Source organism: Oryctolagus cuniculus, chromosome 11 (assembly GCF_964237555.1).
Source record: "Oryctolagus cuniculus chromosome 11, mOryCun1.1, whole genome shotgun sequence".
Lineage (NCBI taxonomy): Eukaryota > Metazoa > Chordata > Mammalia > Lagomorpha > Leporidae > Oryctolagus > Oryctolagus cuniculus.
The window spans coordinates 122,323,548-122,349,552 of record NC_091442.1 but is presented as its reverse complement, the minus strand read 5'-3'; the positions used below and the strand labels follow the sequence as shown (position 1 = coordinate 122,349,552).

The 26,005-nt window shown below is 65.5% G+C and overlaps 1 protein-coding gene across 2 annotated transcripts in view; it reads right to left on the bottom strand.

Moving 5' to 3' along the window:
* TAFA5 (TAFA chemokine like family member 5) overlaps window positions 1-26,005 on the bottom strand; it is a 125,725-nt gene that overhangs the window by 59,325 nt on the left and 40,395 nt on the right. Inside the window, exon 1 of one of the 2 annotated variants that reach the window (XM_070051545.1) lies at window positions 5,824-6,070. The exons of the other annotated variant lie outside the window; for it this stretch is intronic. Coding sequence (XP_069907646.1) covers window positions 5,824-5,914 — 91 coding nt within the window. The 5' untranslated portion in view covers window positions 5,915-6,070. Of the gene's footprint in view, window positions 1-5,823; window positions 6,071-26,005 lie in introns of those variants that run through there. 2 annotated transcript variants of the gene reach the window in all.

The window sequence follows — 26,005 nt, the reverse complement described above, 5'->3', positions numbered from 1 at the left end:
ACAGGCCGCCGGGGGAAACCTTCCTCTCCCCTCCCTCTCAGTGGCCCGGGTGACCCCTGTCACGGTTGACCCGGCAATCAGGGACCTGGAGAAGCCTGGGGAACCCCGGGTGGCAGCAGGAGGAGCCAGTGTACCACAGCGGGGTGGTCCCCAGCCCCCAGCTCCACAGGGCCTCGGGCCAGGCTGCGCCACCTCCTGCTGGCCGGCCTCCCCAGGAACAGGCCCAGTTCCCAAAGGGGACTTGTGTGGAGTGGCCTGGGCGGGGGAGCTGTCCAGCACAGGACAGGCACAGGGTGAGGGCAGCCAATCAGAAGCTCTGAGTTGGGAGGAGGGCGTGGCTCTTCAACGGAGACTCCTCAGTAAGCAGCACTCAGCACCAGGAACCAGCACCCAGCACCCAGCATGCACCAACCAGCACCAAGCATCAGCAGCCAGGGCCCAGAGCTCCAGGACGTGGAGACAAGGCCACTGCTCCCAGGGGACACTCAGTGCACACCAGGCCGGCACTGGGGGGGGGGGCTGTCCCTGTGTGAGGTTGGCGGTGAGGGTGGGGGCCCTGCTGTCCCCTGTGAGGCTGGCGGTGAGGGTGACCCTGAGGGTGGGGGCCCTGCTGTCCCCTGTGAGGCTGGTGTGTGAGGGTGGGGGCCCTGCTGTGCCCTGTGAGGCTGGCGGTGAGGGTGGGGGCCCTGCTGTGCCCTGTGAGGCTGGCGGTGAGGGTGGGGGCCCTGGTGCCCCATGTGAGGCTGGCGTGTGAGGGTGACCCTGAGGGTGGGGTGGGGCTTGGTCTCAGGGACGCCCTCTCAGGCTCCTGGGGCAGGTGGGTGCTGAGTGTGTATGTGTGTGTGTGTGTGTGTGTGGTGTGCCTGTGTGCCGTGTGCTCTGTATCTCCATTACATGTATAGGATGTATGTGTGCCTGCGTGTCTCCTGATTTGTGTGTCGTGTTATGTGTACATGTGACATGCATGTGATGCCCTGTGTGGCGTGTGGGTGGTGCACACCTTGTCAGTGTGGTGTGTGTGAGCTCAGTGCTGTGTGGGGACCGCAAGCGCTGTGCGTGATGTGTCGTCTCCATTGTGTTACGTGTGGTGTGTACGGTATATGCGTGATGCATGTAGCATGACGTGTGCTCTTTGGGGTATGCATGGCACACTGTGGTGTGTGGAATGTATGTGGTATGCATGGCATGAGTATGGTGTGGTGTTGGTGTTTGTCACGTGTGGTATTGTGGCATGAGTGGCACATGTGTGGCATGTGTGGTGTGCATGCCATGTGTGACGACTGACATGTCTGTGGTATGTGTACGGTGTTACATGTGCGCCATGTGGCATGAATGGCACATGTGTGGGTGGCACATGCGTGGTATCAGCCGTGTGAGGAGAGCTTTGAATGGCATGTGTGGGGTGTGTACCACACGTGTGATGTATTGTGCATGGCATGTATGTTGTGTGGGTGGCACATGTGGTATGTGTGTATTGTGCATGGTGTGTGAGGTATGGGTGGCATATGAGTGTCACATACATGGTGTGTGTAGTGTTCATAGCATGTTCACTTGTTGTATGGGTGGCACACATGCATTGTGCATGTCATGTGTGTGGTGTGCACGGCACATGTGTGTTGCATGAGTGGCACATGTGTGTTGCGAGTGGTGTGCATGCCACATACATATATGTGTGTCTCAGATACATGTGCATATGATGTGTGTAGTGTGTAGCGCTGTGTGGTATGTATGTCACATGTGTGGTGTGTGACATGAGTGGCTTGTGTGTTGTGAGTGGTGTGTCTGTGCTGTGCATGTCACACGTGTGGTGTTGCGTGTGGTATGCAGGTAGTACGTGTGTGGCATGTGTGTGGTGTGTGATGTGTGTGTCACGTGTGTGCTGTGCAGTGCTCAGCACACGTGGTGACGGTCCCTGTCACCACACAGGCAGGGCTGGTTAGCGTGTGGCCCGCAGGTGCCGAGGGCGGGAGCAGAAGGGGACCTCCCAGAGGCCGGGCTCGCGGGGAAGGCCGGGGCCCGGGAGCTCAGCAGACGGACCCGGCCCCCACCCCGAGCGCCTGCCCGGAGCAGCCACAGGCACACGCCACAGGCAGGTGCACATGGGAGCACGTGATGTTGTGTGGCCACATCCCGACACAGGACGCACCCGTGGGTCCCCGTGTCCAGGTCTCGCGGTGTGTGCAGTGCCCCCCACCCCGCGCACGCCGCCGGGGTCCTCTGCCCCCTAATCACGCGGCTGCACTTCCAATCAGCGTCCCAGTGCGTGTTCCTGCGCTTGTGCCAAGTGGATAAGGAGATCACACACAGCCGCACAAACACCCACGGGGGCCTAATCACACAGGCGAGCCGCTCTGAGGAAGCGCACCTGGTCCGGCTGGCACAGGCCCCCGCCCAGCACCGGCCCGGCCCGCCCTCCCCGCCCGCGCCCCTGCACTGCGCTGAGCCAACATGGCCAACGTGTGGAGCACTGGGTGCCCCAAGCCCCGGCCCTCCTGTGTGGGTGGTGGGCATGGGGGAGCCCCGGCGGCCAGCCCCCCGCCCCCTCTGCCAGTCCCTCCGTGTCTGAACTCCTACGGTTGTCCGACAGCGGCTGGGAGAATCCCACCTCCGTGTCATGCGGCCTGTGTCACCTGACAGGCGGTGCTAAATGACGATGCGGGGGCGGGGGTTCCTTCTAACAAGGGCCAGGCCCCCGGCAGGCACTCCCAGCTCCCTGCCTCCCTGCTGGCGCCCAGGTGCGGGGGACTGTACTGCGATGGCTCCTGTGCCGGCACAGGGAGGCACCGGGGCTCCAGCTGGGGAGGCCTCTGCACGCAGCCCACGGACGCCGGGAGGAACCGGCGCTCGGCCCTGCAGCCTCAAGGTCACGTCCACGGAGGCAGCGTTTGGAGCACCGGCTGCCGAGACCCTCCGGCACGTGGCCCCCAGCCGCAGCACCTGCCGCCTGCCTTTCCTACACCCAGAGGCTGCGATGCGGCCAGGCCCCGCCTCCGGACCTGGGACGTCCTGAGCCCACCCACACACGGCCCCTCAGACGGGGTGCTGTCTGTCCACCTCACCCAGCGGCTACTTCCGGTGGACCCAGGGCCAGGCCCGGCTACGTCTCCTAAGTTCCTCACACACTCTTGAAAAAGGAGCTGACTGACAAAGACGTGAGAAAGTGTGGGTGCACGGTGCCGGGCAGCGCGTGGACGGTGAGCCCTGCCCCTCGGGCTGGCCACGGGGCCGTGCACGGCCACAGTGCACCTCCCAGAGAGGCAGCGAACGAAGCAAACCCCGTCCACCCCACTCAGCCCTCGGAGCAGCTGCAGCGGCTCGGAACCCAGCTCTGGAACTGGGGGCCGGGGACAGGTGCTCGGTGGCTGCCCTGCGCTGTCCAAACCGACCTGCAAACGGGGCTCTGCGCCGGGTGCTGAGCCCCAGACTCACGCCCCCACCAAGGGCTCGCGGGGGCCCTGAAGCCCCGAGTGTGCACGTGAGGTGGGGTGGAGGCACTACTTCTCCCGTGTGGCCCCAGGACGCCCCAGCAGAGCGCAGACCCCTCCCTCTCTGCCCACGCGGCGGCACCGGACACAGCGGTCTCCCCGTCCCCACACGGTCGAGGACCCCCAGGGCCGCCCTGTGCCCTGCCCGGTTGAATCTGGGCCGTAAAGGCCCCGGAAGAGGAAGAGAAAGTGTTTTCCTGATTCCAGCCGCGGCCTCAACTCCGTGCTCTGAGAGCAAACGTTAACTAAGGACATAACCAGCGGCGCCCCTCCCCCACGGCCCTCCCCCACGCTGGCCGCTGCTGGCGTCGGCTGTGAGGACCCCGGCCGGCCCTCGCGGCCACCCCACCAGGGACAGGGCGTCCCCCGCTCCGGGGCCCAGTCCCACGCCGCAGCCCCCGGCTGCCCGGGGCCAGGCCGAGTTCTTCCAGCGCCGGGGACGGCCAGGGCTGCTGTTAAGGCCCCAGCTGTCCTCGGGCCCACAGCCCCATTCATCACTGCGGCCAGGCTGACCGGAGGGGGACGGCCGAGCCCCGGGGTGGCCTGCGGCTCCGCACAAAAGGCGGAGTGTGGAAAAGCGGCTCCCCGCGGCCCCATTCTTCACCCTGAAAAACAGCGCCGCGTGGAAGTGGCCATTTAAACAGCTCCTTCCCCGCGCCCCCAGACAACAAGTCCCAATTGTCCACTGCCTGCCTCTCCACCTCCCTCCTGCTGCCCGGCTGCAGCCCGCCCACCAGGCCCAGCCAGGGGTCTCCGCGGGGCGCCGCGCCGCCCACGCCTCCCACCGCTGGGCCCCTGCGGCTCCTGACCCCAGGAGCCAAAGGGCATCGCGGTGGGGCGATGAGGCCGTACTGCCCCTGGACGCGGACAGACACGGCCAGGGTGCTGGGGGCCAGAGCAGCAGCGGGCAACTAAGTGGGGTCGGATGGGCGGCACCGATGGTCCCCACCGCCGCGCTGCACCCAGCACCCCGGCCCCGTCCGACACACACACACGCACGCACACGCACACATGTCCTCAAGGCAAACCCTGAGGCCCGCAGCCCAGCCTCAAAGTCAGCCCCACTCAGGAACACAGCGGCCCTGGCCCAGCGCTCCACCCACCCTCTCTCCTCGTGAGCCCCAAACGCAGGCTACACCTCCAAGCCTCCCCCCACCCCAGGAGGCCCTGTGCCCCTGTCACTCATCTGGGCTTGGAAACAGAGAGAAACCTGCACTTCCCAGAAAGTCACAGCCCACCCTGTGTCCTTCCCAAAGGTGACGCCCAGGGCCAGCAGGGCCAGCAGGGAGGCGACAGAGCGTGGTCCAAGCCAGGCCAAGGGCCCAGCGGAGGCAGCCCTCTGGGTCGTGCCTGGGGGCTGGGCTCCTGAGTGAGGGTGCAGGGGCCCGTCCTCCTGGGCGCTGGTCAGCACTGCTTGCAACTTCAACAAGGGGCCAGGAGCCGGCCGAGCAGGTGCCCCTCCTCCCTCTCCTGAACCCGCCCCCTGCCCTGTCCACCCCGGCTGCACCCAAATTCAAGGGCAGGAGATGGGCAGTGGTCCCGGCTAGGCGGGCTCCTCACGTACCTGCTCCCTCCCGCAGTCCTGTCTGGAAGACCCTGCACATAGCCCACCTGCCAGCTACCTGCCCACGTCTGGCTGAGACAGGGCTAGGGCCAGCAGGGGGCCTCGGGGTCAGGAGTTCCCAGGGACCAGCGAGGGCGCTCCCACGACCCGGGCCGGCTGGCACAGGCACCAGGGGCTGGCGCGGTGCTACCCTGTCCAAGGGGCGACGACTGAGTCCCAGGATCCGGACCGCGACAGGAAGCCGGCGGGAACTTGGTGAGGGACCCGGGCGCGCAGAGCCGCGCGCACCTGCGCCGGCAGCCCGGGCCCACGCGGGTCCTCGACCGCGCTCGGAGGGCGGCGCGGGCGCGCAGGCCGCACTTGCGATGCCCACGGGACCCCAGCCCCGCGCCGCCCCAGCCCGGCTCGCGCGCGTGGAGCGCGGCTGCCACCTACTGGAGCCGGCGGCGGGCAGGCGGGAGGCGCTCGCCACCGCGCGGTGCGGAGCGGGGGCCGCCGGCGGCACCTGGGCTTCGGCCGGGGCTCCGGGGCGGCGCGGGAGCGACCCAGGCCGCCGCCGCCGCCGCCGCCGCCGCCGCGCGCGCCACGACCCCGCGCGTCTGCTGCCCCGCGGGCGGCCCGCGAGCGCCGAGGCTCCGGGGTCCGGGCAGGGTCGCATGGCGGGGCCCGGCGGCAGCACCCGCCGAGCCCCGGCCGAAGGCGGCGGCGGCGCGGCGCGGCGTGGCGCGGTGCGGGGGCCGGGGCGCGCGCGGGGCCGCGGCCGAGGGCCATTACCTTCTTTGAGGAGCTGCGCGTGGATCACCAGCACCAGGAAGCAGCAGAGCGCGGCGGCTGCGAGTGCCCAGAGCGCCTTCAGGAGCTGCATCGCGGAGAGCCCGCGCGGCCGCCGCCCCCGAAGTCGCGCAGCGGAGGTCCGGGCGCCGCATCAGCGCCCCGCCGGGTGCCCCGCGCCCGCCATCCGCCGCCGCGACTGGAGGCGCCACTCCGGGAGGCGATGTGTGTCTTTTCGGGCAGGGGGAGGGGAGCGGGCGGGGGCGGGCGCGGGGAGGGGGCGGGCGGGGGCGGGGAGGTTAGCGGAGAGGCGCGGGCCGCGGCGGCCGCCGCTCCGGCCGCTCGGCCACCATCGCGGGCTGCGGGGCGCCGGGGGCCCGGGCGCGGGGGGGCGGCCGCCGCGGCTCCATGAACGCGCCGCCGGCAGGGCCCGGACGGCGGGCCGCGGATTGCGCAGCGGCCGGGGCGCGGGGGTCTGGCCGGCCGCAGCCCCTCCAGCGCCCGTCTTCCCCCCTCCCCGCCCGCTACTCGGCTTCGCCTTCCTCTTCCTCCTCCCTCGCCGCCGCTGCCGCCGCCGCCCGCGCTCGCTCCGGCCCGGGGCTCAGGGGGCCTCCGCGCCGCCGCCGCCGCCGCCGCCGCCGCGCCGGGCCAGGCTTGGGGCCGGGGCTGCGCGTCCGGCGCGGGGCCGCCGCACCATCGCCGCTGCCGGGGCCCGCGCGGCCCGGCCAAGCCCGCCGCGCTCCAACTTGCGCCGCCCGGGACCGGCGGGCGGGTGCCCGGCGGCCGGTGCCGACCTCCGCGCGTCCCGCGCCCGCGCCCGCTCCGCTGCGGTCGGGAGAGGTCCGGGCCCCGCGCTGGGCTGCGCCGCCGCTGGCGGTGCGGGAGGCGGCCCCGCGCCGACAGGTGGGGCCCGCGACGCTGCGCCCGCCCGCCGGGCTCGGAGCCGGCCCCTCTCCAGGAGGCGGCGGGAGCGGGGCGCGCGCGGCCGCCGGCGGCCGGGCCCGCGCTGCCTCGGACTCGGGCGGCTGGCACCCGGCTTGCAGAGCCGCGGGCGCGCACTGGGCCGCGCTGGGGACCCCGGGGACCCCCGCCGCCCTGCAGCGCCCCCGCCCGGCGCTCGGAAGGGTCAGGTGGGGCCGGTCCAGCGGAAAGCGGCGGGTCGGGCTCCACCTAGGCGCGCAGCGGCGTCACTGCAGAGCCGACCGCAGCCGGCGCCGGCAGCGGGGACGCGCGGCCTGGGGCGGGCCCAGCCCCCGCGGCACCTCGCGGCCTGGGGGCAAGCGGGAACCCCCGACCGAGGCCCCTGAGCCCTGACCGCTGGCCGGCGCAACCAGGGCTCGGAGCTCCGTGCTCCGTGAAACGGAGCATCCGCCTGGAGACGCGCACCCCGCTGGGCCGCACCTGGCTTCCGCCCCTGCCCTCGTGGAGGAGGGGCAGGTGCTGTCGGCCCGGAGCAGGGGTACTGGTCCCGGAGAGCCACCCAGCGACCCCGGAGCATGCGCCTCCGGCCTCGCTCAGCAAGGAGCTGTGACCGAGTGCGGCCGGCTCTGCCTGGGCCTGCCCCTGGCTTTGCGGGGGGCGGGGTTGTGTGGGTGGCAGCGAGGGGGCCTGGCTCTTACACACACAGTGGTCCTGTGCCGGGGAGGGGCAGCGGCCAGAGGCTGAAGGGCTCATGGAGGTCAGCGAGATCAGGCTCTGCTGTGTGCATTCGGGGAAACTGAGGCACACAGCACCAGGTTGGCAGAGGAGGCCCAGCCAGGACCTGCCCCTGAGCTGGCCACGTGCCTGTCCTGCTTCAGACGCAGGGGACTGAGAAACAGCCCCCCCCCACACACCCCAACAGGAGAGACAGGATAGCCCAGACCCCGCCCCCAGGAGCCCAGCCGCACCCCAGCCCAGCAGCCCAGGGGCTCAGGCCCTGTCCTGGCAGGAGCTACCCCAGGGTCCCTGGACTCCATGTGCTGCAAGCGTGGCCCCCAGCCCCAGCCAGTGCCCCACGCCGGTCCTGCCCCTCCCAGCTCCCAAACCCTGACCTCCACCAAGGTCGCTGGCCTGGGCGCTCACCTGGAGTGGGCTCTCCACAGCAGAGGCCTCGCAGGCCTGCCGGGCACGCATCACACAGGGGCCCCCAGACCCCACAGGGACGCCATCTGCCACGTGTGCAGAGTGCCCGGTCGGGCACACGTCCCCAGAAACCGAAAAGTATTCTGAATTTACTAGGGGAACTTAACTTTTTAAAGTTAATTCATTTCCTTTTATTTGAAAGGCAGAGAGAGAGAGAGAGAGAGGTCCTGTGTCTGCTGGGTCCGTCCCTAAATGCCTGCAGCAGCCAGGCTGTGCAGGGCCAGAGCCGGGCGCCCAGAACTCAGTCGGGGTCTCCCACGTGGGAGGCAGGGGCCCGAGTGCCTGAGTGGGCGTTGCCGGCTCCAGCGTCCATGGTAGCGGGAAGTCGGCAGCAGAAGCGGAGGAGGCACTGCGGTGTTAGGACGTGGGTCCCAACCATCCTCTTAACCTCCGCGCCCAGCGCCCACCCCTGCTGGGGGACGTGGGGGGGTGACCCATCCGGAGGCTTCTCTACAGAGAAGAGAGAGAGATCCCACCACGCCCTACAGGGCCTGTTAACGCGTTTCCAGCGGTGGGACGGGCCTCTGTGCTGTGGGGGCCGAGGGCCCGGAAGACCACCTGTCGGGAACAGCAGGTGACCGTGCGTGTACCCGGAAGAGGAAAGGCACGGGAGAAGGGGAGAGCCCTGTGCCTGGCCCCCGACCCCGGCAGAGCCGACCGTGGCGGCTCCTGGAAGGCAGCTCGGGGGCAGCCTGGGCCCCGGAGCAGGACCAAGGCAGCCGGTCCCACAAGCAGGGCAACGCGGGACCCGAAATGGTGCTGACAGTCAGGAGCGAGAGACCCCAAGGGTGAGGGGATCCCGGGCGTGTGCTGGACAGGGGGAAGGGGCTACAGCCTGAGCTGCCAAGAGGTTGCACACGTGGGACGCCACCGGGGGGCACCGGCACCCACAGGCACAGGGGATGCGCGGGAAATCCCGGCTACACTGCGCTATTTCCCACGGTGCTGGGTGACGTTGTCCTGCCCCGCGGCCCAGGCAAGCTCATCTCAGGCCAGAGGCAGGCGGACGCCGGCCAGACTGCCCGGAGGCCCCCCCCCCCACCATGGAAAACGTGCGTTTCCCTAAAGCTGCACCCCACGGGCCGGGCTCGGCCTCACTCGGACGCAGCCCGTAGGTGGCGCCCGGCGGCAGGGTGACCACCGGGGCGGCTCTCAGGGTGGCCTCCGTCCATGGCCGTGCCCGCCGTACTGCAGTTATAGCCGTCCCACCGCTCCACCTGGTAATGTCCTAATAAAGAAGCACACACATTATCCATGAAAACAGGATGTCATATCTGCCGGCCGTGCTTTATCGCAACAGGTTTTCTTCTAATCCTGTGCATCGTATGTGATCCTGAGAGGGGCTCAGGTGCCTTCAACAGATTCCCAAGAGGCCCAGGGTGCAGGACAGGCTGCAGACCACACCCCTGCCCCTGCCCCTGCGGGGGTCGGGGCGGCGTGGGGCTGAGGACCAGGCACGCGGCATGAGCCGTGCAGATGCACAAAGCAGCCGGGCCCCAGGGTGGAGCCAGCCAGCAGATCCCGTGCCTGCTTCCAGGGAGGCCCGCCTGTGCCCACAACCTGGCCCTTCCAAGAGGAACGCTCAGGTGTCTCGGTGAAGCAAGGAGCCCCTCGGGCTGCGCTGGGCAGCGGAGACTGACGGGGACCAGCCGGGACCCGTGCCTCTTACACGGGGGCCGACACGCGGGGGGCACAAAGACACCTGCATCCTACGGGGCAGAAGTGATTAGGGGCGGAGTAAAGTGATCCTAACTGTAGTGACTCTGAGTGAACCCATTCCCAGAGTGTTTGAGAGACCATGAACAGAAGAAACCCAGAGACGAACCAGAAGTGAACAATGAAATCTCGGACATTAGCGCGACTGAGCAATTTTAACACTGAGGGTGCAGCGGCCAGAGGGTGGAGGGGGATGAAGACCAGGCTTCGGGAAAGTGGCCCGCGAGAGGTGGAGGAGAGTGGACACAGGAATGGTGACCCATGCTGGCCACCTGCGATTGGCTAGAAACCGTACGGGAGAAAGGCAGGCGACCCAGAGGTGCACACTGTGCAGAGCGAGGCTGACCGCGCCACTCAGTCCCCACGAGATCTGACGGGTGGGCCGGGAGCCACACGCTCCAAGGAGCTCGAACCCTGGCAGACGGAGGGCAGCCTGGGCAGCTGCCCGCTCAGGCCTGTGTAGTCGGAGGGAGAGGACCAAGCTCGGCAGCGCGGCCGGCGGTGGGGCCGTGACTTCACGCTTTTACCGACCCTGCACCTGGCCGACCTGCCAACCACAGCGGCCCTGTCCGGCTCAGCTGTCCACTCCGGGGAAGCAGCTGGCCCTGGAAAGCAGCACGGGGCAAAGTAAATGTTCGCCGGCCAACTAAGCTGTCGGGAATACGCCCTCGGAAGCGCCGTGCCTGGTCCTCGGCCGCCGCTCCTTGGAAGGCAGAGCCCTGCAGGACAGAGCTGCAGCCCGACCCCCGCCGACGGGACGGAGCCGTAGCGCGCTTGTTCGTCCACTGCTTCAAGTCAGCTCCTGCGCACAGCTGCCCCAGCACAGCGGGCGGCTCCAGGCGGATTCTTCTGCGCTACACACGTCTCGTTTCATTTCCCACACAGGCTCGAGTGCCCTTGTGTTTCTGGAGAGAGCGACACTCGAGGGGAGCGCACACGCGCGGGGAGGTGGGGGCCCTGCTCCTTACTGCTCAGAGTGGACAGTGAGGGGCCGGGCAGAGGCGCGGCATCCACAGCAGAGCTCCAGCGCGCGCTGGACATGGTGTTTGCTGAGGATAAACAAATGGCCCTAGAGTGACCAGCCGCAGAGGGGACTGAGAGCTGGGAGCTGTGCCGTCCCCGGGGGCGGGCGGGGGAGGGGCAGGCGGCACCGCGACGGGGAGACCTGGCGTCCCCCAGAGATGTCAATGCGCTGTCCTATGGGGGATGCACACGCGTGCCGGCGTGTTCTAAGTGGTGTGAACCCCCTCGGCCTCTCCAACCGCCGCTGGCCGTGGCGGTGGAAGGCTCAGCCGGAGGAGTGTCCGTGGGGCGTCTCAGGTGGGTGGGGACTCAGGGCCACCTGCAGGGGGGCAGAAGAGTGACCGCAGAATGCAGAGGAGGGAAGCTGCTCCTGAGTGTGTGCATAGCAAGGCGCAGCCCGGGAGGCCCCGGCACAGGTCAGGAGCTGGGGGCAGACCCAGCGTGGCCCCCGAGGGACCTCGAGATGTCCTGGAAGGGCCCAGAGCACGGGCAGCTGCAGCCCCTGCTGGCCCCTGGGGCTGGGGAGGGAAACAGGCCTGGGTGGGAGCCCAGGACCCCCGTGTCGCCCTCAGCTGGGACGCAGGCAGCGGCTGGAGCTCGGCTGGAACCGACCACGGTAGCGTCTGGCCCAGCTCCCAGGATCACAGGAGGGCCTGGCCCCGGGGGTGCAGAGCAGAGGCCGTGGGAGCCCGTGACGCACACCTGCCACCCAGCTGGACCACAGCAGGCAGACTCCTGTGCTGTCAGAGGTCACTACCAGACTCACCCCAGAGGTCGCACAGCACAGACACCCAGACCCAGCGGAGATGCCCCCAGTGCAAAGTTTGCTGAACCAAGGCCATGCACACAGAGGCCGGGGGAGGGGCTCGGTCCAGCCCGAGGAGCCAGGGAGGCCTCGGTCCAGCCCCTGAAGCAGAATGAGTCAGGGTACCTAGACAAAGCAGCTCTCCCCGGGGAAGGAGCCTGACGAGGCTGGGGAGGGGAGGCCGCGCAGGGGCAGGGGCACAGTCAGAGCTCACAGCGCAGGCTGGCAAGCCTGAGGAGCGAGTGTGCACCCGGCTCTCCAGTCTCCACAGGCAGAGCTGCCGGGCCTAGAACCAACCAGCAGTGTGAAGCCGGGGCGAGGGGTGGGGGCCAGACCCGAGCCAGGGTGTGGGCTGAGCCGGGGCGCGGGGAACAGCAGGGCTGGCGGAAGGGAGTGACGTCCCCGAGCAGGGCGGGCGGGTCCTGGGGCTCCTGGGCCCTGGGCTCACACGTGTGGCAGGAGCACACTGGGTGCGGAACAGGGACCCCGCCGTGGCCACTCCCCTAGCGGCTCCGCCCCAGACAGCACTGTGCTCTGGCACCCCCGCCTCCCGGAAACGGGGTGCAGTGCATGTGAGCTCATGCACACTCCAACAAGGGGGTGCAAGAGGGACGGGACTGAGTGTGAGGACTGTGTGCACGTATGTGTAGCCGTGTGTGTGTGGCGTGTGTCTGTGTGTGCAGTACCCACATGCATGAGCGAGCACATAGTGCACACACGTGCAGTGCGTGTGCCTGTGTCCTGGCGTGCGCACACCCGCCTGGCTGTGTGCCTTCACTGCACACGCAGCCCAGGCGAGTCCCCCGCCTCCTTCCAGCACCAGGGCAGCATCACGGGAAGCCATGGGGCTGGTGTAGGGTCACCAGGGCAGCTCGGCGGCTGGAGTGCTACTGGGACCCCAGTCCCTTTGTGCGCCGTGCAGCCTGGGGAGTCCACAAGAAGGGGTCAACCCAGGGAAGGGAGGGCCGGCAGCCTTCTGTGCACACACCGGGCTTTGCACAGGGTCTCCTGCAGCGCACGAGGCAGGCACAGAGCCGCACTCCTGGGGCAGGGATGGGGAGTGTCACGCCGGGCTCCTTTTCCTACGTCTATGCCTCTGTGCACCTGCACCCGGCACTGGGCATGGCTCCCGAGCAGGGCCCTTCTTCCTGGGTGGTGTCTGTGCCCATGCCCCGGGGGCGACTTGGAGAACAGCCCCCAAAGGGCACAGAGGCAGGAGTGCGGCTGTGACAGGGGGCCCAGGAGGAAGCTGGAGTCTTCCACGCCCGAGCTCGGGCGTGGGATCCCCTCTCCCCGCCCAGCTGCACTTCACTCCCTGGGGGACCCCAGCCCTCGCCTTGCCTGTCTGTCATTCCAAGGAGTGGGAGAAAGGGGTTCCTGGGGGAGCCTGTACCCCCAGCCCGACCACTGTTACACACACAGGCCCGCCCCTCGGGCTGCAGTTTGCACACAAGATCTGAACACCACATTCAAATGTCACTCATGTCGACTGCGTTTCATGGTGTTTGCCTCACGCCTGCCCAGACCCCAGCAATGGTTCCCCCACGCACACCCCAGGCCCCCAGGCACCCAACAAGGAAGCTGGGCCTGGCCTTGCAGTTTCCAGAAACACCCAGGCCAGCAGCGGAAGTCAGAGATGGGTCCCTGTGTCCAGACGCACGTTGCCTCCCGACACCCCCTCCTCCACATCACTGCCACCACCCTGAGTGCTCACAGTGCCAGGTAACCGGCCCAAGTCACCGACAGGATCCCGGACGGCTGCCAGTGGGGCGTCTGCAGTAGGCCCCGCCCAGGTGGGCCAGCGGGGAGGGCCCCACGCCCCAGCCCACTCTCCACCAGACCCCTCGTGCAAGGCTGGCCCTGGCCTCAGGACTAAGGCAGTGAGCTCCCCACCTCTGCACTGTCTCCTGACGCTTGGGGACCGGGGGCATCGGGCAGCCCCGGGGAGGGGCTGCAGTCCAGTGGCCCATAAGCCACTGGCTGGGACCACGGAATCAACACAGGCTTCTGGGTGGCTGAGCCACAGTCGGCAGCTGGACCCTGACCACTAGCCACATGTGGATCTCCCCGCAGTGCAGGTCTGGCCCGTCACTCACATGTGCTGAGACTCCCGGCATGCGGGTGGTGCACGCTGCCGGGGGCCGACCCCAAGCACTGTCTTCCTCCACAGGCACGGGTGGGGTGGGCTCGGCCTCACAGGAGGGGACTGTGGTCCCAGCTCAAGCTTTGATGCGGCACTGAGACCCAGTTCCCAGGTGGGCGGACGCCCAGCTCCACTGGCGTGCATCCCGGGGCCTGAGCTCCACGTGGCTCCTGCTCCAGGGGCACAGCAGAGACAGAGAGGAAGGCGGCCAGTTAAAGGACAGTGGAGGCTGAGGCCGGGGCAGCGAGTGGCCGCTGGCTGGTCAGCCGGCGGGGCTTCCCTCCCGGGTGCACGCCGGCCTCCGGCTGGCCGGCCTCCCACTGCACTCTCATTTACCCTTTGGCCGCCTTGGAACCCCAGACAGGAGCGGCTGGGACCTCCACGGCACCACCTTCCCTGTCCAGCAGAGCTGGAACCATGGCCGCTTGGCGCTCGCAGCTGCCTGGGCGGGGGACCCACACCCCCTCTCCCTTCCTGGTCTCCCTGCTCTGGGGCCCACCGGCTACTCAAGGCCGCCTGGCCCTTTGCTTGTCTCCCAACCATGTCCTTCGTCCTGTACCCTGGCCACACCTCCCCCTGCAACACCCCGGGGGCACCCTGTGCCCCACATCCGTGCCCCTGGCCAGAGCCTTGCCTGGAGCAGGGGCTCAGTGGCATGGGACACGAGGACCTCGCTCTCAGCCGCCTGCCCACCCCCAGCCAGCTCCTGCCCCATCCGAGCGGCCACCGGGGCAGCTCTTATCTCTGACCCGTGGCCACTATTTCCTTGCTCCCATTTTGAAGTTCTTATCGTTTCTGCACACAGCAGCTGCCCTGGATTCTCCCGGTCACTCAGCGTGGGCTGTCTTTCAATGCATTTGCAAGTGGGGCTGGGGGCACCTCTCGGCCTGGGTGGGGACCAGGTCTTTCTCATCCTGCGAGTGCACCTGGGGTCTCTGCAGCCACGTGGGCAGGACACCAGGGTCGCCCCCCGCCGCCAAGCTAGGGCTCAGCCTGCCCCTCCAGGAAATAAACAGAAGCATTTTATTCTTGGAAAACAATTATTTTCCGTTCAAATATCCTTGTAGAAATGTAATTAAATTGAAGATGCTGCAGCTGAAGTCCAGAGCACACCCCCAAGGCCACCCGGTACAGGTGCACAGAGACAGCCGCTTTGTGACAGCACAGCCTGGGAACTCCTCTGCCCCAGCCGCAGGCGACGGGATACTGTGGAGCGGGGAGGGGGCGCGGAAGAACTGGACCTACCGCCGACAGCACGCTTCCCCACACCCCTGGAGAGTGCGCTGCAGGGGCAGGCAGGAGCGGCTACGGTGGGCTGGGCCCTGGCGTGGGCCTCGTGCATGCGTAGGAGGCAAAGATGCTCATGGACCATCGAGCAGACTGAGGCCCCGTGACCTGTGTCAGCACAGGAGAGGCCAGGACGGAGCAGCGTCCACCTGGGCAGCCCTTGTTACTTCCCTCGAGGGCAGAGAGAGTGTCTCCACAGAGCCCCTCACTCCTTAACTCACCCACCTGTCCATCACCCACTCACCCACCTGTCCATCACCCACTCACCCACCTGTCCATCATCCACTCACCCATGTGTCCATCCATCCACTCATCCATGTGTCCATCATCCACTCACCCACCTGTCCATCACCCACTCACCCACGTGTCCATCATCCACTCACCCACCTGTCCATCTATCCACTCACCCACCTGTCCATCATCCACTCACCCACGTGTCCATCCATCCACTCATCCACGTGTCCATCATCCACTCATCCACCTGTCCATCATCCACTCACCCATGTGTCCATCATCCACTCACCCACGTGTCCATCATCCACTCACCCACCTGTCCACCTATCCACTCACCCACCTGTCCATCTATCCACTCACCCACCTGTCCATCATCCACTCATCCACCTGTCCATCATCCACTCACCCATGTGTCCATCCATCCACTCATCCATGTGTCCATCATCCACTCATCCACCTGTCCATCATCCACTCACCCACCTGTCCATCATCCACTCACCCACCTGTCCATCTATCCATTCACCCACCTGTCCATCATCCACTCACCCACCTGTCCATCACCCACTCACCCACCTGTCCATCATCCACTCACCCATGTGTCCATCCATCCACTCACCCACCTGTCCATCTGTCCTTTCTTCCTTCCATCCATCCATCATCCATCTATCCACCCACAAATCCATCCATCTGTCCATCATCCATCCATCCATCTGTCCATCATCCATCATCCATCCATCATCCATCTGTTCATCATCCATCTGTCCATCATCCATCTGTCCATCATCCATCATCCATCATCCATCATCCATCATCCATCCATCCTTTCACACACTGATCTATCTCCTCTCCCTCCCCGCCACTTTTCTAGGCAAGGAGTGTTCAGTAGAGAAAAAAACCCTCACCTGCTACCCAGAGTCACCGCTCTGGTCAGTTCAGGTCCACAGGGGATGGCCCTGAGGCCCATGACCTGGGCTCCCCATGGGCTGAGACTGAGCACACAGGTGCCACAGGGCGAGTGACAGCAGGGCTCTGACCCCTGACCTTGCAGAGCCCGGCTCAGTGCGCACCAGCTTCCTCCAGGGAATAGCCTCACTTGTGTGTGTCTGCGGCTTCTCTGCTGGCCCCACAGGGGCTGGCCCCAGCTGCCCACCATTTCGCTCCCTGTGTGCAGTGAGCAGATAGGACATGCCTCGTCTCCAGGGCGGCTGGGGGGAACCCCTATGGGGCGCCCTGCTGTGTGACACCCGGGCACAGAGTAATGCACACACATGCAGTGAGACACACACACAGTGAGACACACACAGTGAGATACACACACACAGTGAGATACACACACACAGTGAGACACACACACAGTGAGATACACACAGTGAGATACACACACACACACAGTGAGACACACACAGTGAGATACACACACAGTGAGACACACACAGTGAGATACACACACACACACAGTGAGATACACACAGTGAGATACACACACACAGTGAGACACACACACAGTGAGATACACACACAATGAGACACACACACAGTGAGACACACACACACAGTGAGACACACACAGTGAGACACACACACACAGTGAGACACACACACAGTGAGACACACACACAGTGAGACACACACACACAGTGAGACACACACACAGTGAGATAGACACACACAGTGAGACACACACACAGTGAGACACACACACACAGTGAGACACGCACACACAGTGAGATAGACACACAGTGAGACACACACATGCAGTGAGACACACACACAGTGAGACACACACACACAGTGAGACACGCACACACAGTGAGATACACACACAGTGAGATACACACACACAGTGAGACACACACACAGTGAGACACACACAGTGAGATACACACACAGTGAGATACACACACACACACAGTGAGATACACACACACACACAGTGAGATACACACACACAGTGAGATACACACAGTGAGACACACACACACACAGTGAGATAGACACACACAGACCCACATACACTGTGAGATGCACACACACAGTGAGACACACACATGCAGTGAGACACACACACACAGTGAGACACACACACAGTGAGACACACACACACAGTGAGACACACACACACAGTGAGATACACACACACAGTGAGACACACACAGTGAGACACACACACACAGTGAGACACGCACACACACAGCGAGACACACACAATGAGACACACACACAGTGAGACACACACAGTGAGACACACACACACAGTGAGATACACACACACAGTGAGACACACACACAGTGAGACACACACACACAGTGAGACACGCACACACACAGCGAGACACACACAATGAGACACACACACAGTGAGACACACACAGTGAGACACACACACACAGTGAGATACACACACACAGTGAGACACACACACAGTGAGACACACACACAGTGAGACACACACACACAGTGAGATACACACACAGTGAGATACACACACACACAGTGAGATACACACACACAGTGAGACACACACAGTGAGACACACACAGTGAGACACGCACACACAGTGAGATACACACACAGACGCACATACACTATGAGACACACACACACAGTGAGACACACATTGTGAGATGCACACACACACACTGAGATACAGGCACTGTGAGATACGCACTGTGAGATGCACACACACACACACACACACACACTGAGATGCGCTGTCTACAAGGAACCCTGGGCAGGGCAGTCTGAGCTCTGCTGTGGCCCTCCAGAGCGAGCAGCTTTTCCCACAGCCAGGCAGAGTTCCCCAGGCCACGCCCATCTCTCCTCCTGACCTCTGACCTCTTGGACCTCAACCTGAGCGGCTGGTGTTGGCTGCTCCGTGAGTGGGAGCCACAGCAACATGGCTGGACCACCAGGCAGTGGGATCAACGCAGGGGGCAGGGAAGCCCCCAGGCTGAGAGCCCACTGCCAGCCAGCGCCGGGGAGGCGGCATCCTTGTGCCGGCTCTGGTGGCGAGACCGCTTTACCTGGGGGAGGCGCAGGTCCCCTCCCTGGCCAGGACCCTTCCCAGACACAGGGGAACACACTCATGGCACGGCCGGCGCTGGCCCCTGCTGGCCCCTAACCACATCAGCACAAACCAGGCTGTCGGCGAGGGGCACAGACCCCGTGTGGCCTGGCAGTCCGTCCCTTTGCCCTCCAGGCACCAGCACCCATGCCTGCCCCTCCGGGCCAGGGCACGGAACCCCCCATGGATGAGATTGGCCACCGTCCGCAGGAGGCCGAGTGGAGACGGCGAGGTGGGGGTGGCCCTGGCCCTGTGCGCTGAATGTCAGAGATGCTGAAGGTCAAGGCCACTGCTCGGCTGCCAGCGAGCCAGCAGGAGGCTCCATCCGGCCAGCGTCTGGTGCGGGAGCTGCCAGTCTGCGGCTCCCCCACGGCTGCCGGCACCATCTCCTGCCAGATGGCGGCCCTGGGTCTCGAGGGGGCAGAAAGGCCACAGATGCCACCTAGTGCAGGGGCAGCCCCCCAAGCTTGTCAGCCTCTCTGCCGTGCTCGGCAGCACCGTCCATGGGAGCAGTGCTGGGCCCAGCTGGCCAGAGGCGCACCTGAGGAGACCAGAGTCTGTCCGTCAGGGGCCAGGGCTTTGGGGCTGCAACCTGGACCTCATGGGCTCCCAGGGAAGCCAAGTTTGTGTCCGCCAGCTGGGAGCCGGGCTCCTGCTGAGACACAGGTGATCCCAGGGTCGCTGGCCACGGCCAGCCCACGGAGCTGCTGGGCACTGCCTGTGCCCCTCGCAGCACTGGAGATAACTGGGGGCTATGACCGCGTGAACAGTAGCAGAAAAGGTAGCAGTGCTGCATGACTAGTAGTAGGGGTGGGATAACTAGTAGTGGGGTGTACTAACCAGTAGGGGGGCATGCTAACTAGTAGTGCTGTAACTAGCAGTGGCTTCATACTACCTGGTAGTGGGGATGTATAACTAGCATTGATGTAGTAACTAATGGTGGTGTCATACTAACTAGTAGTGGGAATGCACTAACTAGTAGTGATACAGTTGCCAGTGATGTCATACTAATAAGTCATAGGGTGCATAATAGTAGTCATGTAATAACTAGCAGTGGTGTCACACTAACTAGTAGTGGGGTGTATAACTAGTAGTCATGTAATAACTAGCAGTGATATAATAACTAGTGGTGGTATCATACTAATAAGCAGCGGGGCTGTATAACTAGTAGTGATGTAATAACTAGTGGTGGTGTCACACTAACTAGTAGTAGGGATGTGCTAACCAGTGTGGCATAACTGTGTGCTAACTAGCAGTGGGATAACACTAGTAGTGGGGTGTGTAACTAGCAGTGGTGTCACACCAACTAATAGTGGGGATGTGCTAACCAGCAGTGGTGTAGTGACTAGTGGTGGAGTCATACTAACTAGCAGTGGGGATGTACTAACTAGTAGTGAGGGTGTATAACTAGCACTGGGGATGCGCTGACCAGCAGTGGTGTCGTCATCCTACCTGCAGTGAGCAGCGTGGTGCACTAACCAGTGGCCCCCACTACCTGGTGGTGGTCGTGGCGCTGAACCCAGCACTGGCGGTGAGAGCAGCGGCCATGGTGGCTCCGACCCTGACACTCCCACGTGTCTGGTAGGAGCTGTCCTGTCCCGGCTGTCCTGTCCCCAGCTGTCCTGTAGGAGCCGCCCTGCCCCCAGCTGTCCTGTAGGAGCCGCCCTGCCCCCAGCTGTCCTGTAGGAGCCGCCCTGCCCCCAGCTGTCCTGTAGGAGCTGCCCTGCCCCCAGCTGTCCTGTCCCCAGCTGTCCTGTAGGAGCCGCCCTGCCCCCAGCTGTCCTGTAGGAGCTGCCCTGTCCCCAGCTGTCCTGTCCCCAGCTGTCCTGTAGGAGCCGCCCTGTCTGCCCACACCACAGCCTGGGGGAGACGGCGCTCGAGGAACGGCTGTGAGGGCCGGTGCCGGAGCTGCGAGCAGAGCCACTGCCCCGAGGGCCTTCCAACCACGGACAGCACGATGGAGGCGACCCCACAGCCGTCCCCTGTTCCAGCGCGTGTGCGGCCCTGGCCGGAGCTGCCCAAGCTGGCTGTGAAGCACACGGACCTCTGAACGAGGGCAGAGCCCGTCAGTCACTCGGGCTCCGTGCAGCATCAGGAGCGGTTAAGGGTTTATTGATTTTTGCAGAACACGGGGGAGCGTCGTTTGTGCAGGCAGCTCATTACCACCTGCCGCAGCCTGGAACTTTCCGTCGGGGACCTGGGCCACCCCATCACGGCCAGAGCCAATCACCTCAGCCCCGCGTTGGCACGAGGAGGTGGGAGGCCACAGGGCCTGCTCGGGAGGGAGGCAAGGCCCACGCCTGGGTCACCTGCGCCTGCCTCCCTGCACCCCTCACCCCTCAGCCGCGTCACACCTGCCACGGGGCCACGGACACACTGGCGACAGAACCCTGTCGGGCCAGGATGGAAGGCTTTGCTGTGGGGTGTGGGCCCTTCCTGGGCTCTGTGCGTCTGTCCATCAAACAGGAAGGGAATTCCCAGAGCCCCCGATGGGGACGCTGGGCAGTGTGTGCCATGAGCCCTGCCCCCTGCCCCCACGGCCCTCTGGGAATCGTGGCTGGCTGGCCTTGCTGAGACATGAGGCTCACGGCTCCCACATCAGCGTGGGCTCCTTCCCCGTCTGTCCACACCCTGCCCTCGGCCCTGCTGTGGCCACACCCACCAAGCTCAGAGCCGCAGTCACGTGGGGCCCCCACCCCCACACAGAGCGGAGACGGGTCTGCCCAGGAACCGATGGGACGCAGTCCTCGTGAGACCCCGGGAGCAGGACCAAGCCCGCCTCGGAACGTGGTTCTCTCAGCCCCACTTCTGTGTCTGGAAAGTGCCTTGTGGGGCTGGCGTTGTGGCACAGCGGGCTGAGCCCCTGCCTGCAACTCCAGCATCCCGTGTGGGCGCCGGTTCGAGTCCCAAGCTCGCTGGGAAAGCAGCGGATGGCGGAACCGAGCGCCTGACTCTTGGCTTCTGCCTGGCCCAGCCCCAGCCATCATGGCCATTCGGGGAGGGAACCAGCAGATGGAAGACCTCTCTCTCTCTCTTTCCTCTCTCTCTCCCCCAGTCTCTCCTCTCTCTCCCTCTCTTTCTCTCTCCCAGTCTCTCCCTCTATGCCACTCTTTCAAATAAAAAAATAAAATAAATCTTTTAAAAAAGAGCAGACAGTGCTTTGTGTCCTTAGCACCTGCCGGTGCTGTCCCTCTGGGCTCCCAGGCACCCCAGCGTGGCCTCCAGCGATCAGAAGCCAAGAAGGAGGACACGGACATGTTGTCGGGGCCACACGGAAGCCAAGGAGCCCATCTGGATGGTGGTCCCGGCCATCACTGACCACCCAGGAAGTGGACAGGTCTCCGCCAGGCAGCACGTGGAGGCCCCGCGTCCTGACAGGCAGCTGCGTAGCCTGGAACGGCTCGGTGCGTCCACAGAACAAAGACCCGGGCCAGGGGCTCCCAGCCACATCTGCCCCCCACATGAGGCTCTCCAGCCGCAGAGACAGCCGCCTGGTGACAGCGGCAGGGGTGGCAGGAGGCCCCAAGGACCTGCAGTGTCACAGCAGGCGTGGGCAGGGGCCACAGAGACACGGGCTGCCCCGGTCAGCGGCTCACTCGAGGACGGGTCTCGGCGTCCACTCCCGGCCGAGGAGACCTCGAGGGGCTGGCGTGTCCCTCTGACCCCGCGAGCCACCCACTCCAGTCCCCGGTGGCTGGGCTGTTCCCCTCCCTGTCCGGGTTCGCTTGTTGTTGGACACGGGGACCCATTTCCTACAACCAAACAAACGCAGGACAGACGCGGCCTCGTCCACCCCCAGGCCCCGAGATGCTGGCTGGCAGCCTGTTTCCTGCCACGAGGACACACCCAGGGCCCCGCGCTTGATACCCCAGGAGGGGCGGGGAGGATCCAGGGGCTGCGTCCCGCCCAGGCTGAACCTGGGAGTGTGCGAGAGGCCGGGCACACGGCGTGGCCGGCTGCCGGCAGGAGCAGGAGGCTCTCTTATCTCGGGAGTGGGGCAGGATCCACCTCGCCTGGCACCCGCACCCGCAGGGGCAGAATCCGGGGGAGGGGCAGAGACGCGGGCACCCACCCCAGCCCCCACAGTCAGCGCGACTCCACCCAGTGCCTGGGACACCGCCAAGAGTGCGGAGGTGACCGTTTCCCCAGGAGGCTGCCACGGCGCTGGGCGACAGGCGACCCAGCGTCCCTGGGGACCCCAGCCCCACTGGCTGCCCTGGTGACTTCAGCAAGACACTTCTCTCCGTTCCAGAGGCTGGGCCCAGGGTCACAGCGTGGCCAGCCCACAGCCCGGCTCCCGGGCGGGTCCTGCTGCTGCCCCCTGTGCCCTCTGCGGGCTCTGCTCCCGGGGACTCACAGGGCAGCCACACTGTGCCCTGGCCGACTCCCTCCCGCTCCCGAGCTATAACTGGACCCTGCCTGTTCTCCGAGGACGGGGCGGGGGGTGGTAGATGGAGCTGAGACTGCCTCCCCCAAGGCCAGGCAGCGCCCACCACGGGCAGCGAGCGGCCACGGGGAGCTCAGGCCCTGACAAGGTGGCCTGGGCCTCTAAGCCTGCCCGCTCCCCTCTCCCCGAGTCCCCCAAGGCAGCGTCCCCCAAGAAGCCACTGGAGTGACAGGTGCCTCTGCGAATGGGCGTGCATCCCTCCAGGATGGGAGGGACCCGCGTGTCCAGGGCTCCTGGGGGTCAGAAGCAAGCCAGGCCACGGGTGGACATGGCCAAGGCGTGGGCTTCACCACCCCCACTCTGCATCCTGATGGGGCAGAGCCCTGAGTACAATGAGAGGTCCAGGTGCCTCGGGCCTGTCCCCCTCACCCCGTCCCCGCAGGCCGACACGGGCTTCAGTGCAGACCTCCCCCAAACACAGGCCCCCGGCACACTCACCTCCCACATATGAAGCCACCCCCCCGGTGCCAGGACAGGGCTCTGGGGCACAGCTGTCACCCTGCCCCACCCAGGGCAGGACACGGGGTCCAGTGAGGACGACTGGGCTGCCTCTCACCCAGCCTCCAGCCCGTGGTGGTGGACAGCTGGGGCTTCAGTCCTGGGGGTGGCCTGGGTCCTACCCTCGCACCAGCCAGGTGGGTTAAGCCTGAGGCAGGGCCCGGGGTGGCCGGAGGAGCCGAGAGCCAGCAGCTCCACATGGCCCCTCTGAGCCACGCGCGGCAGCAGACCCAGGGAGTCACTCACTGAGGAGGGAGAGGTCCCCACGGCCGGCAGAGCAGCCTGGGCGCCCCCGCCCCTGCCTCTCCGCTCGCCCTCGGGGTGCCCTCGTCTGCAGGAACCCCCAGGCCTCCCGGGTGGCCATGGCCCCGTGACACCTGCTGGGCGCAGCTCCCGGTGGGGACTCCCGGCTTCCTGTTCACAAGCAGAGGTGTTCTACGTGGCCCGCCCGGGCAGCGTGCGTCCCTGATGGATACAGATGGCAGAGGCTGATTTAAATAAATCTATTAATTACGTGCAGCTTAGCGTGTGTGTGTGCGTGTGTGTGTGTGAGCTGAGCTTCTAAATAATGTAATTTCGGAAGCCTCATCATCTATTACACTTAATTACTTCACCCCATGGCATGCGAGATCCCGAGGCAGAGATAAGCAAACCCACAGGGGCCGCTCTGTGGGCGGGGGGCGCCCAGGGGCCACGGGCGGGGCTCCTTCTCCCAGGGCCCCATCCAGCCCCCTCGCAGACTGAAGCCCCAGGGCCCGGCATGCTCTGTGACTCAGCCAGGACCCCGAGCCCAGGCTAGGAGCCCTCAGCCCCAGCCCCACCCCCACCCCGGGCAGGGAGCAGCAAGGGCAGGGGAGTGGGCAGTGGGGCTCCGTCCCTCACACCAGGCTGCCCCTGTCGAGATCTCCAAGTTGCCACTGCCCCCAGGGGCAGCCCCTGCAGAGCCCCTCTCCCTGCCCAACTCCTGGGGCCGGCCCAGGGTGGGGCTGGGGGCTGCACCACGCCCACCACCAGCAACTCGGAGCGTGCAACTCTGTCTTGCCTGTCTCTCATCCGTTCTAAGAAAGGCCGCCAGGTCTGGGAAGGTGCAGGACAGAGGGAAGAGGCACCGGGTGCTGGAGGGCGGCGGCCTCCCCTGGGACCCCCAGCCCGAGCTCAGCAGCAAGGGCTGGGTCTCTGCTGTGCACCAGGGAGGCTCAGCTGGGGACAGGGGCTGCCGAGGCTCAGGTGGCGAGGGGCACCCACGGGTCAGACACCAGGGAAGCCGGACCCCGCGGAGCTGGAAGAGCGCGGCCCACAGTGGCCTGCGGACGTACATCCCCAAACGCAGTCATTCACCCGTTCATCCTTCCTCCCCGCCTCCCTGCCTCCCTGCTTCCTGTGCCCTGGGCTATGGCCCTGAGAGGGGCCTGAGGAGCCGTCCCTCTGACGTGTGCACCTGCTTCTGTCCCTGCCTCCCCCACAGCCACCCTGGAGTGCTGTCCAGCGACTCTCCAAGACAGAGTGGCCACCCGGCGGAGGGCTGGTGGGAGCCACGCCTCCCGGACCTGCACGCGTGCAGGGCCTGACCACGAGTGTCCACGTCCTCTGCAGAGACAAAGCCGGCGCTGACCCGGAACGCGACCCTCATCCTCGAACACCCGCCCCTCGGGGGAGCGCGGCAGGTGCGGGGAGAACGCTGCCTCTAACGGCTCTTAAATGGACTTCCAGACACCTGGGAAACTCTGAAATAATAACAATTTGGAGGTCTAATCTGTTAAAACAATAGCTTTTAATATTCATTTGTTACTGGCAATAAATGGCCGTAATAATTCGATGATTAAGCGGCGGTGACCTTCACCGAACCTTAACAGCTCTCATTTGCATTCTCATTAAAATGACAGTTTCAGTCTCATTCTTGGAAATCCCTGTACTGTCCTTCCCAGAGTCCCCCGGGCCTCCCTGAAGAGCCGTCAGCTCCTGTGATTAAACATGGGTGTGGTGGGGACGCGTCTTGCCCCGGGAAGGCGCAGGTCCAGAGCTTCCCTGTGCACCACGCGCGTCCGGAGTCGTTTCGCGCAGAAAATCCCTCACAGGGCGAGCAGCAGACGGGAAGCCGCGGTGCCCACTCTGGCTACCGGGACTGCGCGAGCCCGGCAAGCTCACACCACGCCGGCGGAGCCCTGGCACCCGGCCCCAGCCCGGGCTTGGTCCTCCTGTACAGCTGGGGGCTCTGGGAGCCGGGGTCGGATGAGGAGGAGGCGGGGCCCTGAGCTGCACTTGCAGGGGAGTGAGACCCCGGGCAGGCGGGAAAGCAAGAAGCTCCCCTCTGCCAGGGCCCACGTTCCCCCGCGGGGACCTTGGCTGCTCCTGGCTGGACGGAGCTGGCCCTGCCTGCCGGGCTGCGGCCCACGCCAAGCAGCGGGGGGAGGGACGTGCAGGGACAAGACGGGGTGGCCCTCCAGGGCAAACACAGAGCCTGCCAGCTGCCTCTCCCTGAGACACCCACGGGCCCGGTCACCAGCTGACCTGAGCCCTTGTCTCAGCACCCATGGCCCAGGGGCCTGTGCTTTGCCCTCTGACCTCCGCCCCCTCGCCCCGTCCCACCCACCCCTGCTCTGGAGTGGGGCTGGCCAGGCCCTGCTGCCCACTTGGGGCCCTCTCGGGGTTCAATCATCGTGATTCTGTGCAGGGGGAGCCCCCGGGGTTAAAGTGGGAGGAGCCTGCAGCCAGAGGGTCGGCACCAGGAGTGGACAGGGAGGCCAGGCGGCCCCACGAGGCAGGGCAGTGACCGCTCCCGAGTCTGCAGATGCAGCAGGAGCCCCGTGGGTGGCCGTGTGGCCTGGGCCGAGGCTCTGTGGTGTG